At 40.8% G+C, this 13,606-nt stretch overlaps 1 protein-coding gene across 1 annotated transcript in view; it reads left to right on the forward strand.

Annotated features, from left to right (window-relative positions):
- Nucleotides 1-13,606, forward strand: part of Slc15a5 (solute carrier family 15 member 5) — a 107,103-nt gene that overhangs the window by 71,795 nt on the left and 21,702 nt on the right. Inside the window, exon 9 of the mRNA XM_050135199.1 lies at nt 2,438-2,569. Coding sequence (XP_049991156.1) covers nt 2,438-2,569 — 132 coding nt within the window. The remainder of the gene's footprint in view (nt 1-2,437; nt 2,570-13,606) is intronic.

Consider the following 13,606-nt stretch of genomic DNA (forward strand, 5'->3'; position numbering starts at 1 on the left):
AGCTACATATTTTCTCTTCTCCTCTTTCTTCCTCCCCACTTCTCTTCTACCCTCTCCCATGATTCCCACACTCCCAGTTTACTCAGAAGATCTTATCTTTTAAATGCCTTTGTTGTTATTGTTGTTGTTATTATTGTTTGTTTGTTTTTTTCAAACAGGGTTTTTCTGTAACTTTGGAGCCTGTCCTGGAACTAGCTCTTGTAGACCAGGCTGGCCTCGAACTCTTGGAGATCTGCCTACCTTTGCCTCTTGAGTACTGGGATTAAAGGCATGTATCTATACCACCCGGCTAGAAAAATTTTTAAAGCCCAAAAGGGAAAGAAGAAAATCAGAAACCATATAACCATGGAGGAATGTTGCCTGCTGTAGTCTGAATTCTAACTGATTTTAGCAATCAGAACCCCAATCAGATATAGAGGTAAATGCTGAAAGATCAGAGAAGCAGAGAAGTCAGCAGTTCTTACTTAGTTCTCACCTCTACTGAATCCTCAGACTGAATGGGTGATCCTATCTCTAAAAATCCTCAGACAGAATTCTCAGAATGAATGCCGTGAGTGCCTACCTCCTCCAGCTTTATATTCCTCTTTCTGTCCAGGCAAATCCCTTCCTGTCTCTATCTCCCTAGTGCTAGAACTAAACAGGTACTCTCAAGTACTAGGATTAAATGTGTGAGCCACCACTGCCTGACTCTGAATCTCTTTTAGTCTGGATTGATTTTATGTAGCCCAGGGTGGCCTTGAACTCACAGAAATCCATCGGCCTCTGTCTCCTGATTAATCTCCTGGGATTAAAGGTATGTACCACACTACCTGGTCTCTATGGCTAACTATTGGCTAGCTCCACATTCTGATCTTCAAGCAAGCTTTATTTGTTAAAGCACAAACATAATCTCACCACTTTTTTCATTCCCTGGCTGGTTCAGGCTTGACAGCTTCCTTACACAGCCCCGAACCACCTGGGTAAGGATGGCTCCCCCCTCTACAGTGTGCACAGTCCTCCAATATCAGTTAATAATCAAGTAGTTCCCATCTGCCATCCTGGTTTTGGCAGTTCTTCAGTGGAGCCTCTTTCTCTAAGATGACTTTAGCCTGTGCAAATTTGATAACCGGGCTAACCATGACATGGTCAATGTATACAAACGGTTTTGTGCAGTGTTTGCATAGATAGGATAAATACTGTTTAAGATAGCTAATGTTAACACAAAAACTCACAGCTGGTCAAAGTACCCAGGACAACACCAATCAGTTGTCTGCTCAGTCACAAATGAGACATCTATATCACACTTATCCCGAGGATCAGAGATCACTGCTGAAGAGGAGGTGCAAAGATTATAAGAGCCAGAAGCTGGGAGGACCAGAGGGAAAGCATCTTCTAGACATGACAGGATCACTACACTCATGATCTCACAGCAGCTGCGGGTGCCTACAAAAGATGAAGCCAGTCAACTTTACATCACTGAGTAGGAGGGAATTCATAAGTCTATGTCCCCACCCCTAACTGAGAATGACTTCTAGCAAATGGAGTCTCAGTCTTATTTAAAGGTGTGGCTCCTGGTAGGTCAACAATGCTCCAAGAGATGGTTTCACATGCAGGAGATGTGGGTCGCACAAATTGGAGTCCATGAGTTACTAAACAACAACAACAAAAAGAAGATAGGATGCTGCAGGGGTGGGTGGGTAAATAATTGGGGTAGATCTGGAAGGAGTTATGGGGGGAAGTTGAGTATGAATATGATCAAAACACATTATATGAAATTCTCACAGAATTAATAAAAAGAATAAAAAGAAAAAATAAACAAAAGTACCTAGACTTATTTAACACATGAAAGGCAGCATTAAACACAGCATGTTATAGGTAGTACATCAGATATAACCACCCCTCTCTGTCTGTAATGATAATATTCCCATTTCAAATAGGAAGATGTTGAGAGTTAGATTAATAAACTCACGTGTGGTCACTTAGATTAATAAACTCACATGAGGGCTAATAAATGGTTGTCATGAGGTTTTAGATCATTCATGTTTAACTCCTGAATCCCTGCATAAATTTTCTGCAATAAATTCAAGTTTTCCAAAGGCCATGGAATCTCAAGCAGAGACCTCATGACAGAAATCATATCTAGAACAGCTCACACCTTGATACAAATGCATCAGAAATATTTAAGATTGGGTAAAATTTGGTGAAGACATTACAACACTCACCTGCCAGGCAATCAGATCCTCCTGGCAGTTGTATGAGGCTGTATGCTGTCATGTTTTATTCCTTGAAGTTAACCATAAATTGCATCATAGCCTACCTGGGCACTAACCTTAACAAAGTCCTACCCATACATTTTGCTCATTGGTAAATTTGATGCATGGTAGGCATTCATTGGGACATAGCGTATATAAGTGATTTAGGTGAAGTCCTAAATGCCGGCCTCTTCTTGTTCTCCCAGTCTCTATGGCAATACACAGATTCATTCCAAGCACCTTCAGAGGAACTTCCATGAATTTTTTGACGCTGTCTCATGGATTTGCCTGTTTCACAGGGGCACTGCTGGTGGAGTTGGTTTATCTCATCTCAAAAGGTAAGAATTCACTCATCTCATGCTTATATACATTGAACTGATGACTAGGGAGCTGGGAGACAAAACCATAAGGGAGGGTCTTTGCGAGCATAGTCTTTTTTTTTAATTGATCCACTTTTGCAATTAAGATAGAATTAAGATAGGAGGTAGAGTCTTGCTGTATTAATTAATTTCTGGGAATTGTTTTCCTTTTGATAGGAGGAGGTAATTACAGAATGTCACTTCCCATGAGACAGCGTAGAGTGTCTTTTAAAAGTGCATTTTAAAGCGAACTGGTCATTGTATTCATGTTAGGTCTTGTGATGAGGCTGTGTTAAATAATGGCTGGTAGCTAACAAAGACAATGCTAAAAAAGAGCACCTGCGCACATGCGGGATTGTAGGCTACCCCGTGGCCTTCTTTGCTCTCTCAATTGGCCACAAATGTTGCCTGTACAATTGAGGAGAAATCCTAAGGTGGCTAACAAATGATCTGGAAAATTTTCCCAGGGAAAATTTTGGATAGAGAAACAAGAAATATGAAAAATTGAGATGCAAATGTTAAAATTCTAATCTTAAGTTGGTTTGTGAGTGGAAAAGACAGACAGCGTAGACATCATGATTAATGGCCAGGGGACATGCCTTTGACTATATTTTTAAATCAACCCATCTTACCAATATTATTTTTGAATGTCACTGTACCTAAAATTTTATCTTAATTGGCTGTTGCTTACTTTAAGGAAAATATGATAGTTTTACTCTTCTCTACTTTCAAATATATTTATGGTTGTACACTTAAAGTAATATAAAAGGGGGGATGATTTGTATTCTCTTACATAAATCCAGTCTATTTGCTCTCAGACTATGAAGAAAATAATCAGTCAGTGACAAATTCAACACAAAGCTCAAAAATTATTTATCAAGAACCTACTGTGTTCTATGTATGGGGTACTGGGGTGCCAGGACCAGCAAAATAAACACTTCCCAAATCCCTAGAAGATTCCCAGTGATTCAGGGAATCACTTACATCAAGAACAGTTAATATAACAAGTTTGGCAAAATCTGTCAACTTTTATTGACTGGGTGATAAGGACAAACCTTGCCTGTAAGAATCTGAGGAAGTTCAGCAATAGCATATGTGGGGCACTCCCGCTGTGTCTCAAACCCCACATCACAAAGAATAGCAGGCAATCCTGTTGTGACTCTCGGAGCACTCAAATCCAAACTCGCAACATCAGCTCCAGAATTTACAGTGTTTGAACTCTGATGGCTAGTTTTGTTGTGATAAAGTATTCCTTTCAAGATTTTGTAAATGACCTGAAGAAGTCTCACTTAAACTTGCATCTAAGCACTTCCCATGCTAAACATGCTTCCTTATTTCATTTTGCTTAATGAAATAATTCTGAAAGTTGACTTTAAAAAATGTCTACAAGGCTGATAAGATGGCCCAGTGGGTGAAGGGGCTTGCTGCCAACCCTGGCAGTCAGAATGCCATCCCTGAAACACACGTGGTGGAAGGTAAAAGTGGAACAGACTCAATACGAGTACACAGAATAAATAAGTATATGCATATAGATGTACAAAGAGAGCCGCTACCATCAAATCTCATCTGATGTACACTAAAACTTCAAAGTCAAATATCATTACCAGCTTAGGTCTTTAAAAATTGAAACTGACCTTACTGCCTCAAGCATCTTGGCACAGTGAGATCGACCTTCCTGAATTCTCCCCCAAATTCCTGTGTGTTGTCCACCAGCCATAACTTTGTAGATCCCAGCTATTACTGAACCGAAATTTATTTAGTCACTACTACTCAAAGGGGGCTCGGGGAACATAGAGAGGGGCTGGGGCATAAAAGGGCAATGAGGAAAACTGTCTCCACAAGCCAGCAAAACTGAGCCTAATGGAGCAGCATCCCCAAAACCTGCCTTAACCAAGTTCTGAATGCCATAGGAGCTGATACAGCCAGACTATTGCTGCCTTGTGCTAGGAGAAGCTTGTCTCAGCCTCCTGTGTGCTGGGATTACAGGCATGCACCACCACACTCAATTTCGGCAGTGCTAAAAATTGAACCCAGGGTTCTCTGTTCACCATACAAGCCCTCTGCCAATGACTCTATCCTCTGTCCACTACTTTACATTTTCTTTTACATATATTTTGTGTGTGTGAGTGTGTATGAGGATAGGGTTGTGTAACATAGAGTACATGTTACAGTTAGAGGAACTGCAAGAATCAGTTCTCTCTCTACCATATGGATTCTGAAAATCAAACTTGAGTCTTGGGCTTAGTGGCAAGTGCCTTTACACACTATGCTCTCTCATAAGGCCCCAGATCCAGTCCTTCTGGTTAATGTTTTATTATAAAAGAAGACAAATTCAAATGTACTGTCAGAAGAAGCACAAAGTACAAGCCTGTGATGGCTGCACCACTGAGAATGTCCCATTTAAAAGGACGTAGTACCTGCTCAGCCCTTTAGTGTATCATAGAATGAAGAATTCTCCCAGTGCCAAAACTCACTATACCATGTCCTTACCATTCTTCCTGAGACTCTGTTAGGCAGGCAAGGTTAACTGAATCATTGACATGTTGAATACAGTCTCCCTCCTCCTTCTCTTTCCTCAAATTTTGACATCTATAACTTGGCTCAGAGCCTGTGAGTCACACTTTTGGTTAGTCAGTTCCATTCTGAGTCATTCCGTTCACACCAACAGTAACACTTGCCCCTGCTAAGAGTCATCTATTGGCATAAATTATTATGTAGGATATGAGTCGCCCACTATGAAAACCAAAGATTCTCCACTCTCTCAAGAATTTTATAAACAAAAATACCTCCCAGCTCCCAGAAACCAGATCTATCAAAATCATTAACATGATTATTCCTGCAAACATTTCTTTTTTTGCATTAATTAAAAAAACTTCTGAATAGACATTGTACATTACACATTTTCTCTGATGCCTGCTACCCTTACACTGCCTTTTCTTATCCCTTCCTCTTCCCTTTTGTGTGTCCACTGGGAATTTTCTTACTATGACAATCTTCAGCTGCAAACATCTCCCTGCAAATGACATAATTCCATTCTCCTTTATGGCTGACAAGCATTCCATTGTGTACATATACAGCATTTTCTTTATTCATTCCTTTGCTGTGTACCTAGCTGGTTTATAAAACTTGGCTATTGTGAGTCTGCAATTAACATTGGTGTGCAAGTGTCTCTGTGGTATATTGATTTGGAGTCCTTTCATCCACACACTCACCTCCTCTGCCATAAGTACTCAAAAAGGAATGGTGAAGCTGTATTTTCTCTCATGAGGTAAATACTCAGGAGTGATATAGCTAGATCACACGGTTGATCTATGTTTAGTTTTGGGGAAACCTCCATACTAGTTTCCATTGAGAGTGGACTCGTTTATCTTCCCACTAGCAGTTTACAGGATTCCTTGTTTCTTACCCATTGTGGTAGTTTGCATAAGAATGGCCCCATAGGCATATATATTTGAATAGGGAATGGCACTATTTGAGAAGGATTTGGAGGTGTGGCCATGTTGGAGGAAGATGTTGCTGGGGGTGGGCTTTGAGGTTTTAAAAGCCCACACCAGGCCAGCGTCTCTCTCTCTCTCAGCCTTTAGATTAGTATGGATCTCTTAGCCAATCTACTGCTCTATCACCATGTGTGCCATCATGCTTCCTACCCTGATGATACTAAATATGGTGGTTTAAATAGGAATGGCCCCATAGACTCATGTATTTGAGTGCTTGGCCTATAGGGAGTGGCACTATTAGGAGATGTGGCCTTGTTAGGTGGGTATGGCCTTGTTGGAGGAAGTGTGTCACTATGGCGGTGGGCTTTGAGGTCTCATATATATTCAAACTGTTCTCAATGTGGCACACAGTTGCTTCTGCTGTCTGTGGATCAAGATATAGAGTTCTCAGCTCCTTCTCCAGCACCATGTCTGATTATACAATGCCAAGAATATAATGGACTAAACTTCTGAAACTATAAGCCAGTCCCAATTAAATGTTTTCCTTTATAAGAGTTGCTGTGGTCATGGTGTCTCTTTACAGAAATAGAAACCCTAACTAAGACAACGGACTAAACCTCTGAAACTTTAAGTAAGTCCCCCAATTAAATGCTTCCTTGCATATGAGTTATCTTAGTTGCATTGTTACTTCCCAGCAATAGAACAGCGACCAAGACACCTGCATCCTCACTTTACAGTATATGTTATTGGTTCTCACTGACTGACTTTCAAATCTCAACATAACTTAGGTGTATACTTCTTCCATGGCTAGTGAGGTTGAATGCTTCTTTCTATGTTTCTCAGTCATTTGTAGTTCATCTTTTGCAAACTGTCGGTTTATTTCATTAGCCCATTTTTGTTGGATTGTTTGTTTTCTTGTTTATGTTTTTAATTCTTTGCAAGTTCTGGATATCAATCTACTGTCAGATGAATATCCGCCAAAGACCTTCTCCCACTCTATTGGCTGCCTCTTAACACATTTAACTGATTCCTTCCTGCAGAAAGGTTTCACTGAAAATCTAAATTATCATTGATAATTTGCATTGCATAGTAGAAACTTTTACTTTGTTTCATATATATATACATATATTTCTAAAATTTTTATTTATTTATTTTATTCTTCTCTTATATATTACATCCTGACTGCAGTTTTCTCTCCCTCCTCTCCTCCCAGTCCCTCCTTCCATCCACTTCTGTTTTTACCCCCAATCCACTCATCTTCCATTTCTGTTTAGGAAAGGGTGGGTTCCTATAAGTAGCAACAAAACATAGCATATTAAGTTGCAGTAAGACTGAGCACCTCAGGGACTGGAGAGGTGGCTCAGAGGTTAAGAGCACTGGTTGTTCTTTCAGAGGTCATAAGTTCAATTCCCAGCAACCACATGGTGGCTCACAATCACCTATAATGAGATCTGGTGCCCTCTTCTGGCATGTAGGCAAACGTGCGGGCAGAACATGCATAATAAATAAATAAAATCTTTTCTGCCTCGGCCTCCCGGGAGCACAGTCTATGTTGGCCAGAGCTGCCAGAGGCTCTAGTGGCTCCACGAACAGGACGCCAAGTGTTGGGAATTAGCTTGATACAGGAAATAACCAGGCCAGTTTAAAGATAACTATTTTTATGGTTATATTTTTAATGGTTATAAGGAAAAACTCATGCCACAGAATGGGGAGTGAGACTTCCTCTGTGTTCAGCGGGAATCGCCCAGAGTGCCATGCACCTGGTCCCTCTCAGGTTTTCTTCCTCAATTCCAGGTAGCCAAGCCTTAACTGGGTGTGATTGGTTAACAGAGCTTCCCCATCGGGACTGAAAGGATTGTAGGAGCCAAGGGGTATTGTGGAATATTATTCTAAGATGTGTTACATTCATGTATGCACTGGAATATTTGTTTAGTGATGTAAAGATGTGCTACATTCTTTTATGCTGCATTTGTTTAACTCTGTAAAACTATGTTACTATACCTGTCTAAAACACCTGATTGGTCTAATAAAGAGATGAATGGCTAACCGCTAGGCATGAGAAGGATAGGAGGAACTGCCAGGTAGAGAAAATAAATAGAAAAAGAAAAAGAGAAGATTGATGAATAAGAAAAGGAGAAGGAGAGGAAAATGCTGGGGGCCAGTCACATAGCTACATAGTCACACAGCCACACAGTCAGACATAGAATAAGAAGGAAAGAAAAGATACACAGAAAAAAAGAAAGGTACAAGCTTAGAGGTAATAGGTATATAGGATAATTTAAATTAAGAAAAGCTGGCTGAGCTTGTTCTACAGAGTGAATTTCAGAATAGCCTTCAAAGCTATTCAGAGAAACCCTGTCTCAAACTGCATCTCATGCCAAAAAGGAGAGGCTAGGAATAAGTCAAGTTAAGTAAGTAATTTTCATAAGAATAAGACTCCATGTGATTATTTGGGAGCAGGGTGGCGGGCCCCCAAAGAGCAAAGAGTGAAAAGAAACAAACAAACATATTTTGGCATACCAATGTGAGGCTCAAATATTCCTAGGGCCTTAAAAAGCTGAAAACAAGAACAAGGATATGGCTCTGGCATTCCAGAGTTGGGGGGGGCACAGAAGAAGCCGCACTCCCCATTCTTGTGGCATGAGTTTCCCCTTATAACCATTAAACATATAATTGTTATCTTTAAGCTGGCCTGGTTATTTCCTGTATTGAGCTAATTCCCAACACAGTCCCTCTTTCTGCGGGATTCCCTGAACTCTGCCCAATGTTTGGCTGTGGGTCTCCATCTGTTTCCATCAGTTCCCGCATGAAGCCTCTCTGATGACAATTGGGCTAAGCACCAATCTGGTCACAAGATATGGCCAGTTCAGGCTATGTATCTGCTATTGCTAGGAGTCTTAGCTGAGGTAGAGGCTTTTACTTTCATTGTTAGATTCGTTACAAAACTTTTGGGAAGGCCATAGCATTTTCTTGGTTTTTAAAATGATATAATTAAAGCAGAAAAAATAAAGTGCTCCATGCAGCTCAGCTTGTGTCGGAAAGAGACCTCATTCTCCCAACATGCCCAGGTCATTTAGCATATTAGGCAATGAAGAAGTCCCCAAGCATAAGGACCTTCTAAAGACATATTTAATTCCTACTAAGTAACCTCTGTCTGCCAGTATGCACAGATCCCATTCTAGATAGAGTAGAAGACGGAAACAGACAGTTTATATAATGAGCAAAGTTTTGATGACCTTTCCAAAGACACTTACCAAAATGGGCTCTGAGGTCAGACACTCCAAACGTGTACTGACATTGCCACCATTTAAATTAGCAATTAACTAATTTACTTTCTTCTTTTCAGAGTTCTTATTTTCTGTTCATAATAAAATTGAGTTACATCAAATCATATCTCAAGAAATTAGAATCTTTCACTTGGATAATTCCTCATGTCACATTGAGTCTAACCTTGTACCAAAAATAGAAGCTCAGTCACCCCTTAGCATACAGAAAATATCTCTGCTTGGCAATGGAACTCCAGTCTCCTTCCATTGGTATGTGTATTCTGTAGAACAAACCTGACTTCTTACCATACGTGTTGATAAATATGCAAAGGAATGATGTGTTATAAGTTTTTAGGTCAGACCAAGTAAGTATGAATCATGAGAGTATCCCTTCATGTTCTGTGTCCATGTTCCTGATCATCATAATAAATAATACATTGTATTGTTCTGAGAATTAAGTAACCAATAACCACAGCTACTGTTCAATAAAAATTTGCCATCACAACCCCCTTCTATTTTATAGAAAAGCCAAATCTTTTTCTTTTTGTTTACATAGTTCCTGCTCTTTCCCTGTCATTCTGCAACCATTAAAGAACCATTTGTCAATATCTTCAAAACATGGTTTCCGAATTCAAGCACAATACTCAAAATAGGCACATACAGGATGCTTATCCGTCTCCCTGTCTGTCTTTCTCTCCTCTCCACCCCCCCCACACATGGAGATTCTGTTGAGTTGTTCAGCAGTTATACCATGCTGGTGGTCAATTAAAGCCTCAAACTCCTTCTCCTTGTTTTGGCAGTTACTCTCCATTAAGCTGCACTCATCGATGTTTTTCTCCCTAATTAAATATAGGATGTTATCCTTCCCTTAATAAGTGTCAACCCATCATGCTGAAAAATAGACATTTTTGGAACTTGATTCTGTCACCCAGTGAATTGCTCATCTCTCTTGTGTTGTCTGCAGGTTTAGTAAGCAAGCCCCTCGACTTCTCCCAGGTAATTGACACAATTGTTGAATTGGACAGACCTGAAAATAGAGCCCCACGTGAAATTCCCACAGACCTCACGGCAAGTTAATGACAACCAACTTAATCCTCCCCTTGTGGCTCTAATCAGTTCCCAGTTCACCTAATTACTCTCATTCCACCCAACCACCTCCTCTTCCCTTCCTAAACGACATCACAGGAGGTTTTATTATGCTTTACTGGGAGTGGGTTCCTTCTGTGTTTGTGACAACCCCCTTACCCATTCGAACATAATTCAAGAAAGGAAATGAGTTTCATTTAGATGATCTGTTCCTGTGACCCTATGCTGGCTTACAGTGACTAATTAGTGCCCCCAAAGAGAATGGGCCTTCGACTACAAACATCACTTTGGGTAAGTCGTTATCCCTCTAAGACTGTTTTCTCTTAATTAAAAAGGGGGCAATGCTTTTCGTTTTCCCCAGAGATGATTAGAGGATAAAATTAAATAAAGCCTTTCGAAATTCCAATGCCAGGGTTTAGTTTTAAATATGAAACTGTAACACATTGGAGCAGTGTGTTCTCCTGAAAACCAGGTAAGATGTTGGACCAAATGACTGTGGAACAGGATTGACCAGAATAAAACCAACTTTAAGATAGGTTTCAGGCACCTAATGCCCCCTCAGTGTTCCACACAGCATTTACGGCATTTTCAGTCTTTAAGAATCCATGTCAGTCGTGTGTGTGTGTGCGTGTGTGTGTGTGTGTGTGTGTGTGTGTGTGTATGGGGGTGGGGCTGGCGATCAGATATCACAGTCTCACGGGCTTCGAGCTACATTAGTCATTTTTAGCACAGTGATGGAGAAGTGGTGTGAATGCAGAAATTCAAAGGATTTCTCAAAAACTCAACTGTGCAGCGAGATAACTGTTAGAGTGACATTTTCAGTACAAGTGAGAAATCTGATCCTTCTGGGATCGCTCAGCCGGAGTGTTTTAAAGGAGAAGACAGGAGACTAAACCCGTCCTCCCACACTAATCACTTCAGGAACGGTTTCTCTAAAAGTAGCAATGCTAATAGAAGGCAGTGGAGAAGCCAGTCACACCGACGGTGACGCCTCTATCCCATTAGGAGCAAGATCAATTTCCTCATTCTCCTGACTCCAACCTCACCTTCTGACAAAAATAACAAACTAAAAATTCGGGAAGAAATGACATCTCAGTTACAGACTTAGAGGTGAGGAACAGCACCTGGAAGAAAGGGGGGAAATCGAGCAGAATGAAGAGGTCAAGCTTGGCGTCCCCTGTCCCCTCGGTCTCACTTGCTCCAGCTTCAAGGAAAAGTACAAAGAATTTGGCTGTACAATTCAAATCAAGACCATTTTAAATTAAAAATGAGATCTTTTTAAATTCTCATTTAAATATCTACAGGAATTGAGGGCACTGACAGCCATGTCAGCATGAATCACAGAGCTGCTCTTGGAACAGGAATCTGCAGTTACCGGGAGCTTGCGAGAAGAGAAGACGCTCTATGTGAGGAAAAGTGCTCAGCTGGATTCTGTAGGCCCGTGTCTTTCTTCTAAGAAATGTGTTTCTTCCCATTAATGTCCATGACTGGGCTTTTAATTACATGCGTGTTTTAAGATAATGGATTCACAGACCTTGGAGTGGGAAAGCCTTGCCCTGCTGCCCCTTGAAGGCACCTATGGTCAGGACAGTTTCGCTCCAGCTGGTGTAGGTAACCTGTGCTCCTGCCATTCAACCAAAATTAGGAGCAGTGTTATAAATTCCAGATACGGTGTTTTCTATATCCTCAATCTTTGTCCCCACAAAAACCTGTCTTGCTACCCAGGAATATTTATGTTCTTAACAGTACCAAGGAAGAGCCCAAATTATTCATTAGGCTATAGGTAGTCAATAATTATTGCTATTGACTCACAAAATGTGGAAAAGAGGTGTATAATATCTTTTTTTAAAAAATTGTGGCATGGTGTGTGTGTGTGTGTGTGTGTGTGTGTGTGTGTGATTAAGGTTACTGTAATTTGAATGAGCTTCCAATGTCTTCCAGGTCAGCGAAGTGTATGTTTATGTGGTTTTCTGTAGTATTTCAAAAGTATTTTAGGGAAGAAAGCATCCATGATGAAAAGCTTAGTTCTCACAGTCTACCTCCATCTCAGATATAGTTTTAAATAAGGTGACACGAAACAGTGCCCGGGGTTCTTCTTGGCTTCATGGATTTATATCATGAATGATACCTCTTCACCATTACAAACACGTAGAACAAGGAAGAGTCAGAGACACAGGCGTCTTCATTCAAAGAGTATCTGGAAATGGTTGGCACTAAAGCCCAGACTAGAAGGGCATGTGGTTTTCTCCAGGGAGAGCCTAGCCCAGACCTATACCTGGTAAAGAGTTCCTATGACAGGGCCTCACAGTAAGGAATCATTGGGTGCATTAAAGGAGCCCACAGAATGCTGGCAGTCTGAAAAAAATACGGTATCAGAGAGACTGGCATTACAGGGTGGACTTGCACAGGGGTAAAATCACATGGCACCTTTGACTTACAGAGGCTTTTCTTATAGCTTCAATGCAGTAAATCATGAAAGCATTGAGTTTCGGTGGATATAGTATGGTTTGGAAGCAGAGGAAAAATAGATGCATTCTAAAGAAGTAGAAAGTTGTAGAATAATACAGGAAAATGGGGTATGAATGAAACAAGAGAAATAGGCAGGGAAGGAGATGTGGACGGCAAAGCTCTGTCTCAGAGGCAGAACCAACACTGCCTTGCGATGGTTTTGGAAGTCAATAGGTGTAAGAGGAAGAAGGCGGAATCACAGAAACACCAGCTGCCTAGGAACACGCTGGGCAGGAGAAAAGTGTTTACTAAAGGCAGAAGACTTGGAAAAAGAGTACGCTGCAACACTTAACACACTGGGTTTGGCATACTGGGAAGTCATCTAGATAGAAACACCCAAAGCTTAAAAAAGAAAGACTTTGGCTAGGTAGAGAAATACAAAGATATTTGGCACAAAAATAACATTGGAAGCCATACAGCTGAATGAAATTACCAAGTGTGAACTTTAGAAATAAATCCCAGGGCTTAAAGTTTAGCACTGAAGTGTTCAAGAAGAGGATGAAATAAGAAAGTCTGCCGAAGAAAACTGAGGAAAGATTGCCTTCACCAGGTGTTTGGAGGAGCAGATTTGTGTGTGTGTGTGTGTGTGTGTGTGTGTGTGTGTGTGTGTGTGTGTGTCTGTGTCTGTGTCTGTGTCTGTGTCTGCGTGTCTGTGCATGTGTCTGTCTGTCTGTATGTGTGATGTATATTATATATGTGGTGTAGATAGATATAGATCC

This window comes from Alexandromys fortis, unplaced genomic scaffold (assembly GCF_014885135.2).
Source record: "Alexandromys fortis isolate MF-2015 unplaced genomic scaffold, M_Fortis_MF-2015_v1.1 scaffold_21, whole genome shotgun sequence".
Lineage (NCBI taxonomy): Eukaryota > Metazoa > Chordata > Mammalia > Rodentia > Cricetidae > Alexandromys > Alexandromys fortis.